Consider the following 18,487-nt stretch of genomic DNA (forward strand, 5'->3'; position numbering starts at 1 on the left):
CAAGAACAAATTTATCTCCTTAACCTGTGCAGTGTTTTGTACATACAAGTACGTACCTCTTTAGGAAGTGTTTAGTATGTACTTACACCTTTGCCCTTTCAAACAGTTAAGCTGCTGTCATTTATGTTTTTTATCTTTAATTCGTTACTCCAGGAGTATTAACCATTTCACGCACCATGACACAATTCGCATCAAAATGGAATCGTCTACATCTGAGCCTTTGACTAGAATTGCGTCAAAAAACTCTTAAAAATTCACCAAAAATAAAGTATCTTTCAGAATAGCATCAAAATTTAATGCGTCAAAGATCCAAGCTAGACCTTTAAAATAAACTAATTGGCAACTCTCTCGTGCCGTTGGATTTGAAGTGATAATTGCCCGTGTCTTAGTTGCCTCTCAGCAGGCGGCCTGTGAGCACGGACTGTCATCCTTTTAAATTGTGTCCAGAGCCTGGTAAGCCTGGGTTACAATTGTCAGACGAAATGGGTGAAATTTATTCTTAATTCTGATGTAATGTGATCGTGCCATGATACAATATTTTGTTTCATACTCACGGGGACCAGTAACTGTTACTATTAGAAAATATGGCTAAGAAATTGTCAAGTGAAGAGATTTTGAGACCCATTTGTACAGAGCATGATGATGATTCTCATGAAAGTGATGGTGATGATGGAAAAAGTTAAAAAAATCTCCAGCAGGGAGTGTTAGGGAGAGAACTTAGTGGTAATTATTATGATTATTATTGCATCTGGCAAAGTTTTTCCAGACAGCAAATAGGTGCGCTAATAGTCATGTTTGTTATTATCATCAAAACTCTATTCCAGCAAAAATTGACTTCTGTTTTGACTACCTTTACCTGACTGTTGTGTTTTGTTTGCTGCCCTTGAGCTGTTTCTTCTACTGGGGAGAACAGAATAGACAGAAAAATATAGTTTTCCTTCATTTTCTCAAGAACTACTAGTCATATGAAAATTTCAATGTGTTGAAATCCTCATAAAAATCCCTTTATTGGCAAATATAACATAAAAAGTTGACTCAGGAAGTTCTGAGCTATGAGGTGGTGAACGTAAGCATTTCTGATTTATCTTTAATCAATGTTTTTTTTTTTTCGGAGTCGGTAAACTTCGCTATTTATTTGCATTTCTTGATATTTTTTTCTTTCATAAGGCAGAATAGTCTCTTCCAAAACTAGCAATATATAATAATGCCAAGAAAAGAATACTCGTGGGTGAAATCGATAACATGATAAAAAATTTCGCTGCACGGTCAGGCCATTCCACGAGGCCCCTTAGGGAGCCCCAGACGGATGTCGCAGCGGAAAGAAAAACTTATAAAACTTTTGGTGTGTGAAAGGGTTAAGGAAGTACTGGAAACTCATAAAGGCAATGTTTTTCATAAATGCATAGTTATTGAGAAAATGTATGTAGGTGTAATGTTACCAGGCTACCACTGTAAGCCAAATCCGTACCAATCAAAGCGAATGGGTTAAATGTACCGGACAAAGTGTGGTAAAAGTCCAGGCCGGGTACTGAATATTGGCGATTACCGGACCAAGCATTGTAAACATCTGTGAATGTAGCGACTTCCAATTCCTGGACTTTTGTGGTTCCCAGTCCAGAGCTTCCCCTATTAGTTCGGGAAAGTGAGGGAATACTGTATATGTAGACATAACATTTGGAGTAATTTTTTGTTAATTTCAAATAATTTTAAGTCACTATTATTTTAAGTTATCCTGTTAATGCAGGTCATTGTCGATCATTATGTTTTTGTGAGTTTAGGCAGACCCAAGAACACACCTCCATTGAACCCATCATTATATAGGACTTGATTTATGATATTTTGATTTACAGTCTGGTCATCAGGTACACAACCCAATCATATCTGTAAGCGGAGGCACTGCCTAGTTATCAACACTTGTTTTTCCCATGAACCAAACTAAATAAAGGATGAAGAGTAAAGAAATTATTTTTCATCTAAAAATGAATGAGTTTGACTTCTTGTTATTTGTAGGAGAGGAGGAAGAGGGGTGATGGTGGAGGGAGATAGATCTGCATTCAGCATTATGAATGGTAGAAAAAATGAGGTTTTAAGGCATCAAAAAACTAAAAGTATGTTTACCAATGGCACTGCTGACAACTAATGCTCTCCTACTGTTCAACCCATCCACTGCAATTAGCAAGGATTTCGCCTCACTGGTAGCCTGGTAACATGTACTCCCAGGTCTTTCTCTGCCTCTGTGGTAGATAGTGGAGTGTTACCCATGTGGTATTGGGATGTTTGTTTTCCCTCCCAAGGTGCATGACTTTACATGTTTCTTCATTGAACTGTAGCAGCCTCTTTTTGTTCCATTCCTGTAGCTTGGTGATGCTTACTTGTATGAAATCAGCAGTCAAGGGGTTAAACGATTATGCATTTGGTGAATTTGAATTTGGGGAGCTTTCTCTGGCATTAATTAGTCCCCAAATGTGAGACTTTACTGTACTGTCACTGATTATGATCTGGCAATACTAGATGATTTTATACCTGATATCAAAATTACATATGAGGCGTGCCGCGCCAGAACCTCGTAACCCTGAAATTTGAGAAATTGAGATAATGGCTGCCCCAGAGAGCAGAGAGGTGGAATTGTCATATACCGTGGTCGGACAGAGGAAATCCGACCTTCCAGCCACCTAAAACAGGGTGCTAAGACAGTTAGCCTGGTCTCGACACGCAAAAAAAAGTCGCGACTAACTCCCTGAGGCGTGGGCCAAAACCACGTAACCAAGACGCACGTGTAGGATGAGCCAGCTATCATAATGAAATATTCACATATTACATTTTACAACACGTACTTAATAATTTTGAACATATTATGAAGTCAATGTAATGGATAGGAGTATTAAAGTTCGATGCGGATTAAAAAAAAAATTTCGCTCGGTAAAAAAAATCATAACATTTTCATTTTCACAGCTATCATCATGAAACCTTCACATATTCCTAATAAAAACAAGTACTTTTATAATAAAATGGTAAAAAAATTCCAGCAAATTTTTTTTTTTCCGCCACTGAGTAGGGGTTTCATTAACTTATTTCAATAAAACAAAAATTTTCCGATTTCCTATCAGAACCTAATTAACAAAACAGAACTCTTCAAAACCTTTCATTTGATGTATAGTTATTACATATTCTGACCATTCTTAGGTGCATTGTCAGTGTTTAACTTTATGCGCGATTTTCTCAAAACTACGATTTTTCGGTTACGAGGTTCTGGCGCGGCACGCCTCATATAAGGTTGAGCATGTATTGGCAACAATACACTATGCCAAGAGCCAATGACTGAAGAACTACAGGTACCTCTCACATAATGGGAATTCTAATTGTGCACATTGGAAGAAAGCAGCAAGCAAAATCTAATGTTTACAGAATATAAACCCTTGACTCGGTGTGCATTCTTTGGAAAAAATGTACTTAAATTCTGCAAAATCCACTTTACTCCAGGAATACAACTCTCGTGTCAAATGAAAGCTAACTGTACCTCAAAGTGCCCAAAAGTTCCTCATACATATTCTTACCTTGTCCAGAGGTCGGTCCGGGTTCATGGAGTTTGAGGACTTAACAAAGCCACTCCCCTTCTTCTTGGCTCGCTGCACTGTCTTCCCCATCTTGAAGGCTCAGGTTACCCTGTAGGATGAAATTCATTGCAATATAAGCAACTGGTATAACTAGAATTATAAGTTTGGAACTACTTTCCTTCATGCTATTTCCTCCTTTTTATGATGAGCTCTTCTAGGAAGGGAGTATCATGACATCTCTCAAACCAAAATTGATCTTTGTATATACAGTAAACCTTCAGTACAACGGATTAATTGGAGGGAACTTAGTCCATTAATGCCGAAAGTACCTTAGAAGCAGCAGAGATTTCCACCCAGACAAATGTAAACTGTTAAGATTCATCAGAGCACACAGCCCCATCCATCACACATACATCATCATCATCATTTCATCGACGCCTGCTCCTAGGAGCTCCCACCAGGGGATGGCCACGACAGAAGAGCTTCCAACTTTCTCTATCCAGACACTCCCTCCTTGCCTGCTCAAAGTTTCTCAAAGATCTTTCCCCCCTCTCCCTAACGTACTCTTGCACCCTATCCCTCCATTTCACTGGAGGTCGTTCTCTAGCATTCCCTCCCTCTATCTCACTCACATACACCCTTCTGGTCATCTTACTCTCCTCCATTCTCTTCATGTGGCCAAACCACTTTAAAGTCTGTCGCTTCACTTCTTCCACCACTCCACACTTCTTCCCTTCACCCCTGTGACACATTCCAAAATGCTCGTACACACTTTCATTACTCATTCCATCCATTCTACTCACACCACAAGCACTCCTCAAATAACTCATTTCCACTGCCTGCACTCTAGACCTCTGACTTTCATTCCAGGCCCACGTTTCACTTGCATATGTGAGGGTTGGTACTATTATTGTATTTCTCAAATCCCTCTTTACCTCCATGCTCACACTTCTGCCATTCATGATTCGTCCCAGAGACCCTACCACCCTTTCTCTTGTCTCTCCCTCTGTACCACCATGCTTACACATAACTGATCCAAGGTACTTAAACTCATTGACCTCCTCCATTTCTTCATCATTCAAAATTATTTGGCATTCCTTTTCACATTCAATTCCCACTCTATATGGGCATGCAAAATCTACAACCTCGCTTCTACTTCGCTCACAAACCATCACTTTACTTTTGTTGACATTTACTTTCAGCTTTCTCCTTTTACAGACACTATCAAAAACACTGACCCAATTTTGTAGGTCACTTTCATTTTCTGCAATGAGCACCGTGTCATCAGCAAACAGTATTGAATTCAGTACCCACTTCCTTCCCTCATCGAACAGTCTTACTCCAACTTCTCCAACTTTGCCCTTCATTTCTCTAATGACACCATCCATATAAATATTGAATAACCATGGTGACATGACGCACCCTTGTCTTAAGCCCACTTTTATCTCAAAATGTTCACTTGTTTCTCCAGTAATTTTGACACATGCAGATGCATCCTCATAGAAAGGCTTTATTGCACTAAGCAGTTTTCCTCCCACACCATAAATCTTTAAAACATCCCACAATGCAATCCAATAGACTCATAAGCTTTCATAAGCTGTCAAAAGCTTTTTCCAAATCCATGAAGGCAGCGTATAGTTTCTTTCCTTTTGCTATTATTTTTTCTACTACCATCCTGAAGGCAAATATCTGATCCATACATCCCCTTCCCTTCCTGAAGCCTCCTTGTTCTTCACTGATTTTCTCTTCTGTAAGTCTTTGCACCCTCTCTATTATGACTCTTCCATATACCTTTCCGGGTATACTCAGGAGACTTATACCTCTATAGCTCCCACATTCCCCTCTCCTGCCCTTCCCCTTGTAAACTGGGACAATGATGGCTTTCGTCCAGTCTGCTGGCACCCCCCCCCCCCTCCCATGCTACTTCACATATCTTGACCATCCATTTCACGACTTCATCTCCTCCACACTTCAACATTTCTGCTGTGATTCCATCAATTCCTGCTGCCTTTCCATTTTTTAATATTTTTATTGCCTGATTTACTTCTTCATGTGTTATACTTCTTTCTTTATATACTCCTCCTCTACCTCTACTCAAAACTGCTGCTGTTACAGCTGCTGGACGTCCATCCTCAAAATTCATTAAGTTTTTTAAATATTCTCTCCATCTCTCTTTCACAGCTTCCCCGTCTTTCAACATCTTGCCATTCTCATCCATAACTTCATTTATTTTACTTGAGGAGATATTTTCTGCATTTCTTTTGTTTTTTACTACTTTCCAATATGATTTCCTGTTCCCTTTATATTTTTCACTTAGTCTTTTTACAAAGTCTTCATCAACTCTCTTCTTACTTTCTTTTATTGCTTGTTTTTATTTAATTTTGCATTCTCTATATTTCTTTTTCCTTTCCCTTTTTACTTGTTCAGACACATTTCTTTCTTGAGTTTCTGAATTAAAAAGTTCCCTTTTCTCTTTTACTATCCTCCTTATCTCTTCTGTCCACCATGAATTTCCTTTTCTTTTTCCATCTCTCACCACTTTCATCCCTAACACTTTTTTTGTTGTAGTTACCATTACTTCTTTAAAGGTTCCAAAACCTTTTTCAATATTTGTATTATCTTGTGCACTTTCCCATTTTTCACTTAAGGCCTCTGCCATTTCACAGTTATACTCATCTTTATTTCTTTATCCTGTAACTTTTCTATCTTCAGTATTTCCTTTTTTACTTTACCTTTATTTTCAAACACCCACTTTTCTTTCATCTTTAACTTTGCCAGCACTGCAAGATGGTCAGATCCATCGAACATTCCTCTTACTACCTTTGCGTCACAAATTTCTTTTCTAAGCCTTTCATCTACTGCCACATAATCAATCAATCCTTTTTGCTCATTATCTTCTCCCCTCCTCCATGTGTATCGGTGGATATTCTTGTGCTGAAAGAAGGTGTTCGCTAGGAACATTCCCCTCTCAGCACAGACATCCACCAGGCACTCTCCATTTTCATTCTTCCCAGGTATCCCCCATTTTCCCACCACATCCATCACACATTCATCACCCACTTTAGCATTCATATCTCCCATCATAATAAGTTTCCTTTCTTTCTCAAAACTCTTCAAACATGCATTCACTTCCTCCCAAAAAGCTTCCCTTTCTCTCTGTCCTTTTTTACTTTTCACATTTACTGGTGCATAAATACACACCCATGCATACTTTTCTAAACCTACTTTTCCTTTCACCCACACAATTCTTGATCCCTTCCAACCATAATCAGTCACACCATTCCACACTCTTTCAGACATCACAATAGCACATCCTTCCTTACTCCTGCCTCTATACTTCTCATCTATCCCCGTCCATACAACCCCCCCAGGCACACCCTCCCACGTACCCTCTCTACCATCACTCACACCAGTTCCTCGAATATGTGTTTCGCTCACTCCCAACACATCCACTCTACCATTCACAAAATTTTCAGTCATCACTCTCCTCTTTTCCTCATCACCTACCCCATTCACATTTATAGACACCAGTCTCAAGCATTCCCTACTCTCCTGCCGCCCCCTGGCCATTGCTCCTGCCTCTAAAACTTGATAAAAATATTAGAGGCCACCAATGGGTGTCCAGTCCAATGTAGTATTATGGAGACTTGCTCCTTGTCCGGGCTAAAAGGATTAAAAACAACAGCTGATGGTCGCTGCCCTCCTCCACGTTGGTTTTATCCTGCAGGGTATATTAACGGTGCGTACTGCGTGAAGGTGAGGATGGGGTAGGCTACCTTCCCAGTCAGAGGGTAGCCGTATTGCTCTTTTCCCAATACCCCAAAACAAGGGAGCTCTACGCATCGGCAGCAACGCACATATTGGTGTTCACCTCTCCACTAACTTAAAATTCAACACTCACATAGACCATATCAGTACCACAGCCAACCAAACACTAGGGTTCTTGAGGAGGAATCTACACTTACACTTAAGTACACTTAAGTACGTTTCGCAGACCAGTCGAATGAAACGACTCTATGCTGCACTCCTATGATGTTGACATAAGTTAACTGAGGGTGGTGACATGGTTGGGTCAAACTTATAGTCTGCAGTTTCTCAATACTTATCTAGACGACATTTAATTGCGTTAATTGTTTGAGCCTCAACTATTTCAGAAGGGAACCAATTCCACATATTAACTGCTCTGAAGTAGAAGTTATTACTCTGTGGTCTGTACACATCATCGGTAGGGCGGTGCTGAAACAGTTGTCTGTTGTGTTGACGGCTTGGCCTGTCCAGAGGTGTGTACGATGGAGGGAGTACTTCCTGTTCATATACACTAAAGTGTTTCCACATTTCAATCATATCTCCCCTTAGGCACCGATACTTCAAAGATGGTAAGTCACGGTGCCTGAGACGGTCAGAATACTCAAGATGTCCAAGTCCATCAACTAACTTTGTTGCCCTTATTTGCACCTGTTCAATTTTACTTTCTAGGCTCCTGTATCTAGGTGACCAAATAACTTGGGCATATTCTAGGTGGCTGGGGACGAAGGCTGTATATAGCCATTTAAACATATCTTGACCAAGGTATGAAAATACACGTCGAATAAGCCCCTTCATCGAGTTAGCAATCTTGATCTTGCCCAAAATATGTTGTTCAAATTTCAGTTCGGAGTCCACTATAACACAAAGATCTTTTATTGCTTCTACACGTTCTAATTGTTCATCATTTATATAATAACAATGTTCATATACAATATTTCTAGGAGAGCCCAATGTAAGAACTTTGCATTTTGGTGGATTAACTCTTAGCAGCCAAGTTTCAGACCACTGCTGTAAGTTGTTGAAGTCAGTTTGAAGCTGAACAGAGTCATCTCTCTCTGTTATTTGCTGTAAGATCTTGATGTCACCTGCAAACATGTAAATGGTGAACTGATTGTTTCAGGCAGGTCATATATATATATATATATATATATATATATATATATATATATATATATATATATATATATATATATATATATATATATATATATATATATATATATATATATATATATATATATATATATATATATATATATATATATATATATATATATATATATATATATATTATGAAAAGGATAGGTCCCAGGACACTACCTTGGGGAATTCCATTCAAGACAGGGGCTGCAGATGATCTTTCCCCGTTTACAACCACTGATTGATGTCTGTCTGTCAAAAATGTAGTAATCCACAAGAGAATCTGGCCCTGTATTCCTCAGCTCTCAAGTTTGCAAAGGAGACAGCGGTGAGGGACAGAGTCAAAAGCCATGGCATAGTCCAGGTATATGACATCAAGTACTCCTCCTGTAGACATGATTTCAGAACAATGTTCCAAATAGTGCAATAATTGCAACACTGTTGAGCATCCATGCATGAAGCCATATTGGTGTTTAGAAAGGATTTTGTTAATAATAAGGTGACTAATAATAGTTTCACGAGTAAGAGATTCTAGTATCTTGCATAATATTGCAGTAAGGCTTATTGGTCGATAATTTAACCCTTTCCATCCGTGACGCAGACGTCGGAGTCACAGTATGGAAAGGGTCAAGAGGAAATGGAAGAGGATTAATCCTCTTCTAAACCTCTCAATCCTCCTCTATATTCCTCTTCCATTTCCTTTTAAGAGGTTTAGAAGAGGATTAAGAGGTTTAGAAGAGGACTAACGGTGACGCCGTCGGACGCCGACGTCGGCATTGCCGGAGCGAAGGGGTTAAGGGTATTTTTTAGGTCCTTGCTTATATATTGGGGCTATTAATGCTTCCTTCCAGTCTAGTGGTACTTCTCCCAGTTCAACACTCTTACAATACAATATGGATAAAGGCTTGACCAATTGGGTAGCGAGTTCCTTAATAATTCTTGGATGAATTTCATCAGGACCACAGCTTTTATCTATTTTAATAAGTTCCCCATTCCAATGCCTACAAATGGCGGTGTGGGATGTGAGGGGGGGGGGGGGGGGGCATGTTGAAGTGATTGATTTAGATTAGTCCTCCTTTCTCTGTCTTCTCTAAATTTCAGTTTCTACATTCTCTAGTTTGGCACCAAGCAATGTCCTCCCACAAAGTTGCATATGACTTGACTTGGTATTTATAGACTTTGGAAAAGGCAGCCTTCTGCTCCCCTTACATCTTCGCTACATTCTTCTCCACCTGTATCTCCTCCGAGGTCCAGGAGGAGCATTGAGTTTGCATTATCCTCTTCCTCTGCTGAATCTTCTCCTCCCAGAAGTGATGCAAGAGGCCATACACGAGGAAGAGCAGGCAGAAGAGGAATAAGAGGGAGGAGAGCGAGACAAACAAGTTGGGAGGGGAAGGAGAGTGCGGGGTGATAACGTTATCACACCTCGACAGCGTGTTAGTCTAAGCCATAGCAAGCCAGAGTCGGGAAAGAAACCAGATACAGCGACTCAGTCACCAAATATCTGTAGTAATAGGCGTACTTAACAATCACCAAATGGGGGGGTACAAACTTGGCGGAGGGACTTTTTTGGCAGCAATAACGGGCTAAAGAGTAGCCTATCCAGATGTTTTGTTTTTATTTACTAATGATCCACGAGACATCCTAGAGTTAAATCAAAGTATGTGCTTATCTTTGTATTCATTCATACACACACTGGTGATATTTCTGTGGTGTCTGATTCACTTGTTTGAGGGAAATTCTATTGTGAAAAACAGTCACATTCGTGTCACTAGTATAAGTGAAACTAGTAATGAAAGTTTTGCCACCATGAAATATACTCAAATAGATAAATATGAAAGCTCACGAAGTCACAATAAGTGACATCACCTGCTTTGCACGATAAAAGTATGCTATTTATGGTATCTGATACCCCCAAAATGGCGAATAGGCTGGCTTGGGCCTCGGAGCCACAGCCTCAACGTTGCCAGATTGTCGTACTCAGCTGATTATATTTCCCGACTTCCTACCCCTAAACTGTCTTCTGGGCTCCAATAACAAAACTAATTTATAGTTATCGTTAAAAGAGTTAGATCCTAAAGTTTCTTGGCAATAGTAGGCATCAGAAAGCGGTAAATACTGTGCTCTGAGTACGATGACCTGGCAACGGTGGCTGTACGTATTTTCATATTATTGTTCTGTTGTTTATTCAATGTTCTGTTCAAGAAAAAGAATACCCATAGTTTTAGTTAGTTTTTGGTTATAAGGATTCTTTATGAAATACAATTATAACATTACCTTCTACTAGTTAGGGAACGTACTGAATCCTGGATCGGCTACTGTGATGTTAGGTGCGCCTATTACTCCCATTCAACACAATGTATCTCAATAACTACAGAATCTAGACACTTTGGGAAGATTCCATTTGAAAGAGGAAGTTAATGATAGTCAGAATGCATATTTCATTCACTTCGTCTCTCTAGTTAACAGATGTTAACATCTTAAGAACACTAGATTCAGATATGGTAAGGGAATGAGTTGGTCGCTCAACATGTACAGGCAGTGGTTGAGGTACTGGGCCAACTGGCTCTTTGCTGAAAACTGAACAAAACTGTTTTTGCAATATTTCTGCTTCTCCCTGATCGTGACATAAACTATTGGGGTCATCGGGATATGCCAACAGTGGTGACACTCCACACTTAGTTTTCTAATTTGTTCTTAGTAAATTTCCAGAATGCTTTGGGTTGAGTCTTAGCCTGTGCTGCGATTTGTTTCTCATAATTACGTTTAGCTTTACGACAGTTCTGTTTACATTTGTTCCATACCCGTAAGTACTCAAGCCTGTAAAGGTCAGCGTCAGCCCAAAATCGGTGTGCTATCCATTGACGATAAGCCCTTTTCTTGCCCTGCAGTAGTTTTCTTATCTCTGCATGCATGGGAAAACCATTATTTCAGTTAGGTTTACAACCAATCACCATGGATGGTACGAATTCATTTCTTAGTTCCAAAAGCTTACTTATAATTATTTGCCACGTATCTTCAGTATTTAGGTTAAGAGTGTTCTCCTCAAATCTACCTGCCCAATCTTATTCAGCAAAGGTTTGTCTCATAGCATCATAATTCCCATTATTGTACCTGAATATTTTTAAAGTTTGGTCATATCTGTACAGCAGTGGTATTTGAGAGTAACACATGGTCACTAGGGCCGAGAGGTGCAGAAAACTGTAAGTCAGATACCATATCTTTTTCATTAGTTAATATTAAGTCTAAAGGCGGCTTTACACCTGGCAATTCGCGGCTGGCAATACAGGCGCGACGAGCTGCTGGCAGCATTTTGGGTCTGGGCGCGGAATCCAAGAAGCGTTAGCGATCTCGCTAACTGAGATACCGATGTAAACATTCGTTAATGGCATCCAAGAAGCTAAACTATGACGTCACAGCCTGGTTAACTTAATGAGAGCCCCAGACCCCGCATAAACGTAGCAAAGTTCATCATGATTAACTTATTTATAATTTTTTAGCATTATATATAGGTTTTAGAGTACACAGAGCAAAATCAATTATAAAATGACGATCTGTACACACTGCAAACGACTTAAATATCAACACAAGCGCTGCCTCGCTGCTGCTTACCTCCACCCCGGCCCGTGCCCCGGCCCCCTCCCGGTAAAGAAAGTGTCACTGTCACAAGAAAATCTGGCATCTCTAAGCACCATTGCCAGATTGTCGTACTCAGAGCATCGTATTTACTGGTTTCTGACCCTTAACTATTGCCCAAAAGCACTAATAATCAATCATTATGACAATAACAATATATGAATCCAGTTATCGGGGCCCAGGAGAGAGTTTTTGTGTCGGAAATCGGCAACCATAAGAGGCTGAGGACGACTTGCTGCCAAGCAAGCTGCTTCTTCTCCCGTTATATCCTGTATATTCACGTTTCTCCATGATGACTGCCTCTCTCTTCTCCACCTCCTCAACTATTGTCAGCAGCTCAGACTCACTGAACCTCGGCCGCCGCATTTTCCTTAGTGGTTGAACCATTTTCTGGGTAAAAGTACTTTTCTGCCGTGTGTAAGGTGAGGGTTATCGTACTCAGAGCATAGTATTTACCAGTTTCTAACCCCTAAGTTGCCTAACTATTGCCAAGAAACATCAGGATCTAACTCTTTTAACGATGACTATAAATGAGTTTTGTTATTGCAGCCCAGAAGACCGTTTCTGGGTAGGAAGTTGGAAATATAAGCGGCTGAGTATGACAATCTGGCAACGTTGGCCGCCACAGCTGAGGAATGCAGCCGTATGATTGGCTGAAAAATTTTCAAAGACTTGCTGTGATTGGCTGTCGAGTCTGATGACATCATCGTGGCGCTTACCCAATCAGTTGGCTTTCTGCAGTAGCGAAGCCCGAGCGATATCGTTAAGTCTCCTCTTTGGATCTGAATTTAGCGATGTTGTCCGGGCAAACGCTCGGTAACGATAGCGATGTCAGTAAGCAGCCTTCTCTTTGGATCTGGGCCTCGGTCTGTGTCTGGGAGCTCTTCTCGCGGCAAGTTCTCTGCAGCTGAGTGTGTCTGTCTTGTATTGCCGACTGGTGGCTGGGTAAACAACATGTCGGCGCCAATAAAACAAGAGATGACAGATGCAGATAACAAGATTTGGAGCCAGGAGGCCGAGGTGGCATTGCTAGATGAAGTGAGACAGCATCAACGCTTGTGGGACCCACAAGATAAGCTGTACAAGAAGCAGAGTCTGCGCAAAACAACTTTTGAGAGAGTGGCAGCAACATTGCGGGAAATGTTTATCTCTCTGCGAGATATTGAAGGAGGTAAGGAACGATTATTTTTGTGTATTATATAATCACACTAAGTAATGCCTGGGGGTTGGGATGGCATGTTCCTCCCTTCTCCTTTGTTGTTAAATGCAACAATAAACAATCAATCAATACTACTGATGATGAAATTCGTTTACTTAAAGTATTTCTACAATATTAGGCTAATGGACCAAACTCATTGTGGTTTTAAGATATGGTAGTAGCCTTTTGAGGTGTCTGGGATGAATTCATGCCCTTGCATTTACTAGCAGTTTACGTCTTGATGCTCCCGGCGGCTCCTCCCACGTGTGAAGGTACTTGCTCCCGAGAGCACCCAGCCGGTCTAGGTGCTAGATCGTCACGGCTGTATTGCCGGCCAGGAATTGCCAGGTGTAAAGCCGCCTTAAGAGTGAGGGATTATCAGTTCCTCTTGCTTTGGTTGGTTGGTTAACATGTTTGTTTAGAAACATATTTTGAACAAGTTGAATAAATTCACATTCATACGAGTTCGCTGGTACAGATGTCAGGAGGTCCCAGTCAATGTGTGGCAAATTAAAATCTCCCATCAGGCATATATGTGAATAAGAGCCATGACAAACTGTCTGTACCAAATTAGTTAAGGCCGAGTTATTAATGTCTGAAGAATTAGGGCTTCTATATATGCACCCAAGTAATAACTTGTCAACTCCTCGTAGTTTTATCTCAAGGAAAGCAGCTTCGTTAAAAGATGGTAATGTGGAAAATGTGCGATACTGATTTGTTGAGTGATGTATGTATATACAGAATTATACCCCTGCCCTCGCAAGGTGCAAGATTACAAAAGTATGGTACAGGTAACTCTCGATTTACGTGAGTTTGGTTTACGCATTTTTTAAATAACGCGGGGTCCAAAATCCAAATAAATGTTTAATTTACACGTTTTTTCACTTATACGCGATATTTTATGGAGTGGCCACCAGATGTCTCACGCAACTGGACTCACACGGCGCCGCAGCCACACAGCTGAGCTCAGTTCTTCCCGCGCGCCACTTGAACAACAATACAGTACCCACGCTGCCACGCTACTCAACAATAGGAGTGGGCAGGTACCGGTGCTAACGGTACCAGCTATACGGTACGGTACCAGTACCAGACTGCTCGGTACCGGTACCAATACTAGCCAGTTGTTCCCTCGGCCACACAGCTGAGCTCAGTTCTTCCCGCGCGCCACTTGAACAACAATACAGTACCCACGTTGCCACGCTACTCAACAATAGGGGTGGGCAGGTACCCGTACTAATGGTACCAGCTATACGGTACGGAACCGGTACCAGACTGCTCGGTACCGGTACCAATACTAGCCAGTCGCTCATGGTGTCCCTCATTACTTCCTCACACGAGTGAGGCTGAGACCGAGTGGATATCTCGGTGATATGGATATTCTCTCTCTCTCTCTCTCTCTCTCTCCACTGAATGGAGTGAATATTTATTTTTCGAAAGAAACCTACCTCTTGTTTGATTTACATTGTTTTTGATTTACACGACCTCTTCCAGGACACAATACTCGCGTAAATCGAGTTACCTGTATAAAATTTTCAATAGTAAATCCTGGGCTAACCTTTCCTTGAAATTCTTTGGCTTTGTCTCAGTTATGGCAATGATATGGGGCTTCATGTCAGGTATTTTTGCTTTCAGTTCAGATGATTTGCTTGAGGTCAATGTGTCTGCATTTGTATAAACCACCGTTATGTATGGCTTGGCCATGTGGACAAGTGCTTGCTCAGCATTATTAAAAATTGAAGGTACATGAGGCTTAACTTTACTTAATTTTCACTGCTCATTTCTTTTTATTTTAGTTGGCAATTCTTTAAGATCATAAATATATTTATATATTCACCAATCATATGCTGCACTTCTATATTCATATCCTCCAGACCATCAACAATTTCAAGCTTGGATATCACATTACATGCAATTCTGGCATTCTTGAATGACTTAAACAAACAAAGAATGTGATAGTAGTGTTTATAAAAGCACCTGTGTTGAGAATTATAAACTTGTTTATAAAGCCTCAATTCCCCCATACTTATAAGCAAAAACATTTCCTACACTTAGCTTGCCCTGATTTTGCATATTCAATATCAAATCTTTTAATACTAGATGTTGGATGATCTGAGGTACTCGGTACTGATTGATGGGATATTACTGTGAGGCTGAGGTTTCTGCCTCTCTGGTCACTTTCATAAATTTCATATTCCAGGGGGGTCCTCAAACCAGCCATTTGGACTGGGAACCTGCTGATAGTAGTTGGGCATTCAGGTTTTTTGCCTCTTGAAGGATAGAGTTTCTTGTTGTCCTTTGTTCCTGTGTCGTAACGTGAGCAACATTAATAAATGGTTTTCCAGTTGCAGCATCACTTGGACCTTGATTTTCCTCCTGATGTTTCCTCCACATACCCAGTCTCAAAGATAACTGCCGTTTCTTTTCTTCCGATAATAGCTTTATGAGAACTGGCCTGTCTTTTCTAAGTTCGGATTCGGGAACTCTTCTCCCCAGACGGTGACAGTCCAAGATGTCACCCTCCAGGATGTTAGCACCACAAATCTTAACTATTTCAAGGAAATATTTAATGTCCCTCATCTTAGCCTCAATATCATTCTCTGCACTGTCCCTAATGTTATGAATGACTAGATTATTTCTCCTTGCTTCCTCTTGTTTCATTTTGAATAATTCTTGTCTCATTACTCTACAAGTAACTTCTATCTGTTGCTTCATGCCGCTCAGTTCTTTGTGATTCTCAGACAACTCAGGCATATCTATTGTAGTCTTGTTAGTTTCCAGGGTCAGTAGCCTGGCCTCTAGACTTCCCATCCTTGACTCTAATTCCTCACTCTTTTGATGGTCATTATCTACTACATCTGCTATCTCTGTCACTTTAGCTATCAGTTCATCATGCCTGGCAGCTTGCTCCAGGCTAAGGCTTTCCAGTTTGACCAGATGGTAGTGCAGTTTAACACTCCCTCTCTTGCTGTGACTGCAGTTCCATGACAGCTGATCACTGGCCCCAGTCATGTATTCATAAACCTTATCAGGTATATTTTTACAAATTGTGTGGAACCAAAGTTCACATACCTCACATTGGATGGCCTTATCATCATCTTCAACCACCTCTCCACAGTGTCCACACTTGAAATCACAAGCCTCACCGTTCTGCTGGGGCTGACAATCCTGACGGGGCTCTTGGCGCAGTTTGTTTACGGCGTCACTCGGGTTATTTCCACCGTTCCTTGGCTTATTTCCACTGCCATCCCCCTCGCTCCTCACACTGCTCCTCAATTCCCGCCGATCCGTCATGCTCAAATTATGTCAAAGATGAAAAAGAATTGATTTTATAATGAAAATTGAGGAGCCCTCCCAGACACATCTGACCGTCACCAGCGCCACCACCCACAGGTGTACATAACTGTACACCTGACATAAAATATACAGTGTATAACACACTTGTGAGACCAACACTGGAATACTGCTCCATGGTGTGGGATCCTTGCACACAGAAACATTGATAGGTTAGAACAAATCAACACCAAGGCGGGTAGGTTCATTATAATTACTCTCGAACGCCTGGCATCACAACACGGATGAAACAACAGATAAACATGGAACCTCTCCACCTACACTGACAAGTACACAGACTTACACTTATGTACAAGATCACAAACACTACCATCGACATTGATCCACATACTTACACAGCGCAAACAGTCAACGTACTCATCACAGATAACCAAAAATACCAAACATATCACACTAACACTGACGCATACAAGCACTCATACTTTCATTGCACCATACGTGACTGGAACAGCCTCCCCGAACAGATTTTAGATTGCGGTACAACAGACTCATTCAGAAAGCAAATACACACTCACTTGTCACCACAACACACCAACACTAACAATTACACTTGATTCACTTCCCTCCCCTGCACACAAGGCTCCCCCGTCCCCCCAACAGCCAACACAAATATGCGTGTTATGCACCTGTACAGTCCTCACCCCAGTGAGCATTATGATATTTTGGTGGCCTACACCATCACGGGTGTGTTCAGTAGGCAATAAGACTCACCTTCACGGAACAACTATTTGACGGAACACTGCCCTCGATGCCTGTAGGGGCGCCAGGCGGACACGTTGTAGGCGATCAGGCGGATCAGCTGCACCAACACGTGTTTTGATGGGCTCTTGGTCTTGGTCTTGGTTGCGAGTCTTTTCAGCTCTGCTTCTTCTTTTGAGGTACTTCTTTACACTTTATATATAATATATATATATATATATATATATATATATATATATATATATATATATATAGATAGAGAGAGAGAGCGAGAGAGAGAGAGAGAGATTTACATAGATTTACATAGAAAATCAGACCACAGACCCCATGGTCCAGACTTGGTGGTCTGTCCTTAAACCTAAGTGATTTTACATTAATCAGAAGACTCCAAAACGTTGCATTTCTACTCTAGTTGATATTAAGTTGAAGGAAGTGACGGTCGAGCTTATTTTTGAAGGAGTCAATCGTGTTACACTGGACCACTGACGGTGGAAGCTTATTCCATTCTCGCACTACAACGTTGGTGAAGAAAAATTTGGTGCAGTCTGAATTTACTTGTCTACATCTGAGTTTTACGCCATTGTTCCTCGTGCGCAAAGTGTCATCGATCATAAACAATGTTGATCTGTCTACATTCGTGAAACCATTAAGTATTTTAAAACATTCGATCAGTTTTCCTCGGAGGCGACGTTTCTCAAGAGAGAACATATTAAGGGTAGAAAGCCTTTCTTCGTAGGATTTGTTGCGTAAGGAAGGGATCATTTTCGTTGCCCGACGCTGAACACCTTCTAATTTAGCAATATCCTTTGCATGGTGGGGAGACCAAAACTGTACCGCATATTCCAAGTGGGGTCTGACTAAACTGTTGTAGAGCGGGAGTATTACATCTTTATTCTTGAATACAAAGTTTCTTTTAATGAAGCCCAACATTCTGTTCGCTTTATTTGCTGCATCGATGCATTGCTGTGAGAATTTGAGGTTTGACGCGATTTTGACCCCCAAGTCTTTGACGCATTGAACGCTTTTGAGTTTAACGCCGCGCATTTCGTATTCGAACTTCTTATTCCTCGTTCCAACTTGAAGGACCTGGCACTTGTCTACG

General features: G+C 40.9%; 1 protein-coding gene across 1 annotated transcript in view; it reads right to left on the minus strand.

The window, feature by feature from the left end:
- The window catches only part of LOC126998735 (uncharacterized), a 50,431-nt gene extending 32,924 nt beyond the window's left edge, over positions 1-17,507 (minus strand). The window contains exons 1-2 of the mRNA XM_050860726.1: positions 17,398-17,507; positions 3,555-3,663 (exon numbers count right to left, since the gene is read on the minus strand). Of these exons, the coding sequence (XP_050716683.1) occupies positions 3,555-3,644 (90 nt within the window). The 5' untranslated portion in view covers positions 3,645-3,663; positions 17,398-17,507. The remainder of the gene's footprint in view (positions 1-3,554; positions 3,664-17,397) is intronic.
- Positions 17,508-18,487: the final 980 nt, after the last annotated feature.

Source organism: Eriocheir sinensis, chromosome 2, assembly GCF_024679095.1.
Source record: "Eriocheir sinensis breed Jianghai 21 chromosome 2, ASM2467909v1, whole genome shotgun sequence".
NCBI lineage: Eukaryota > Metazoa > Arthropoda > Malacostraca > Decapoda > Varunidae > Eriocheir > Eriocheir sinensis.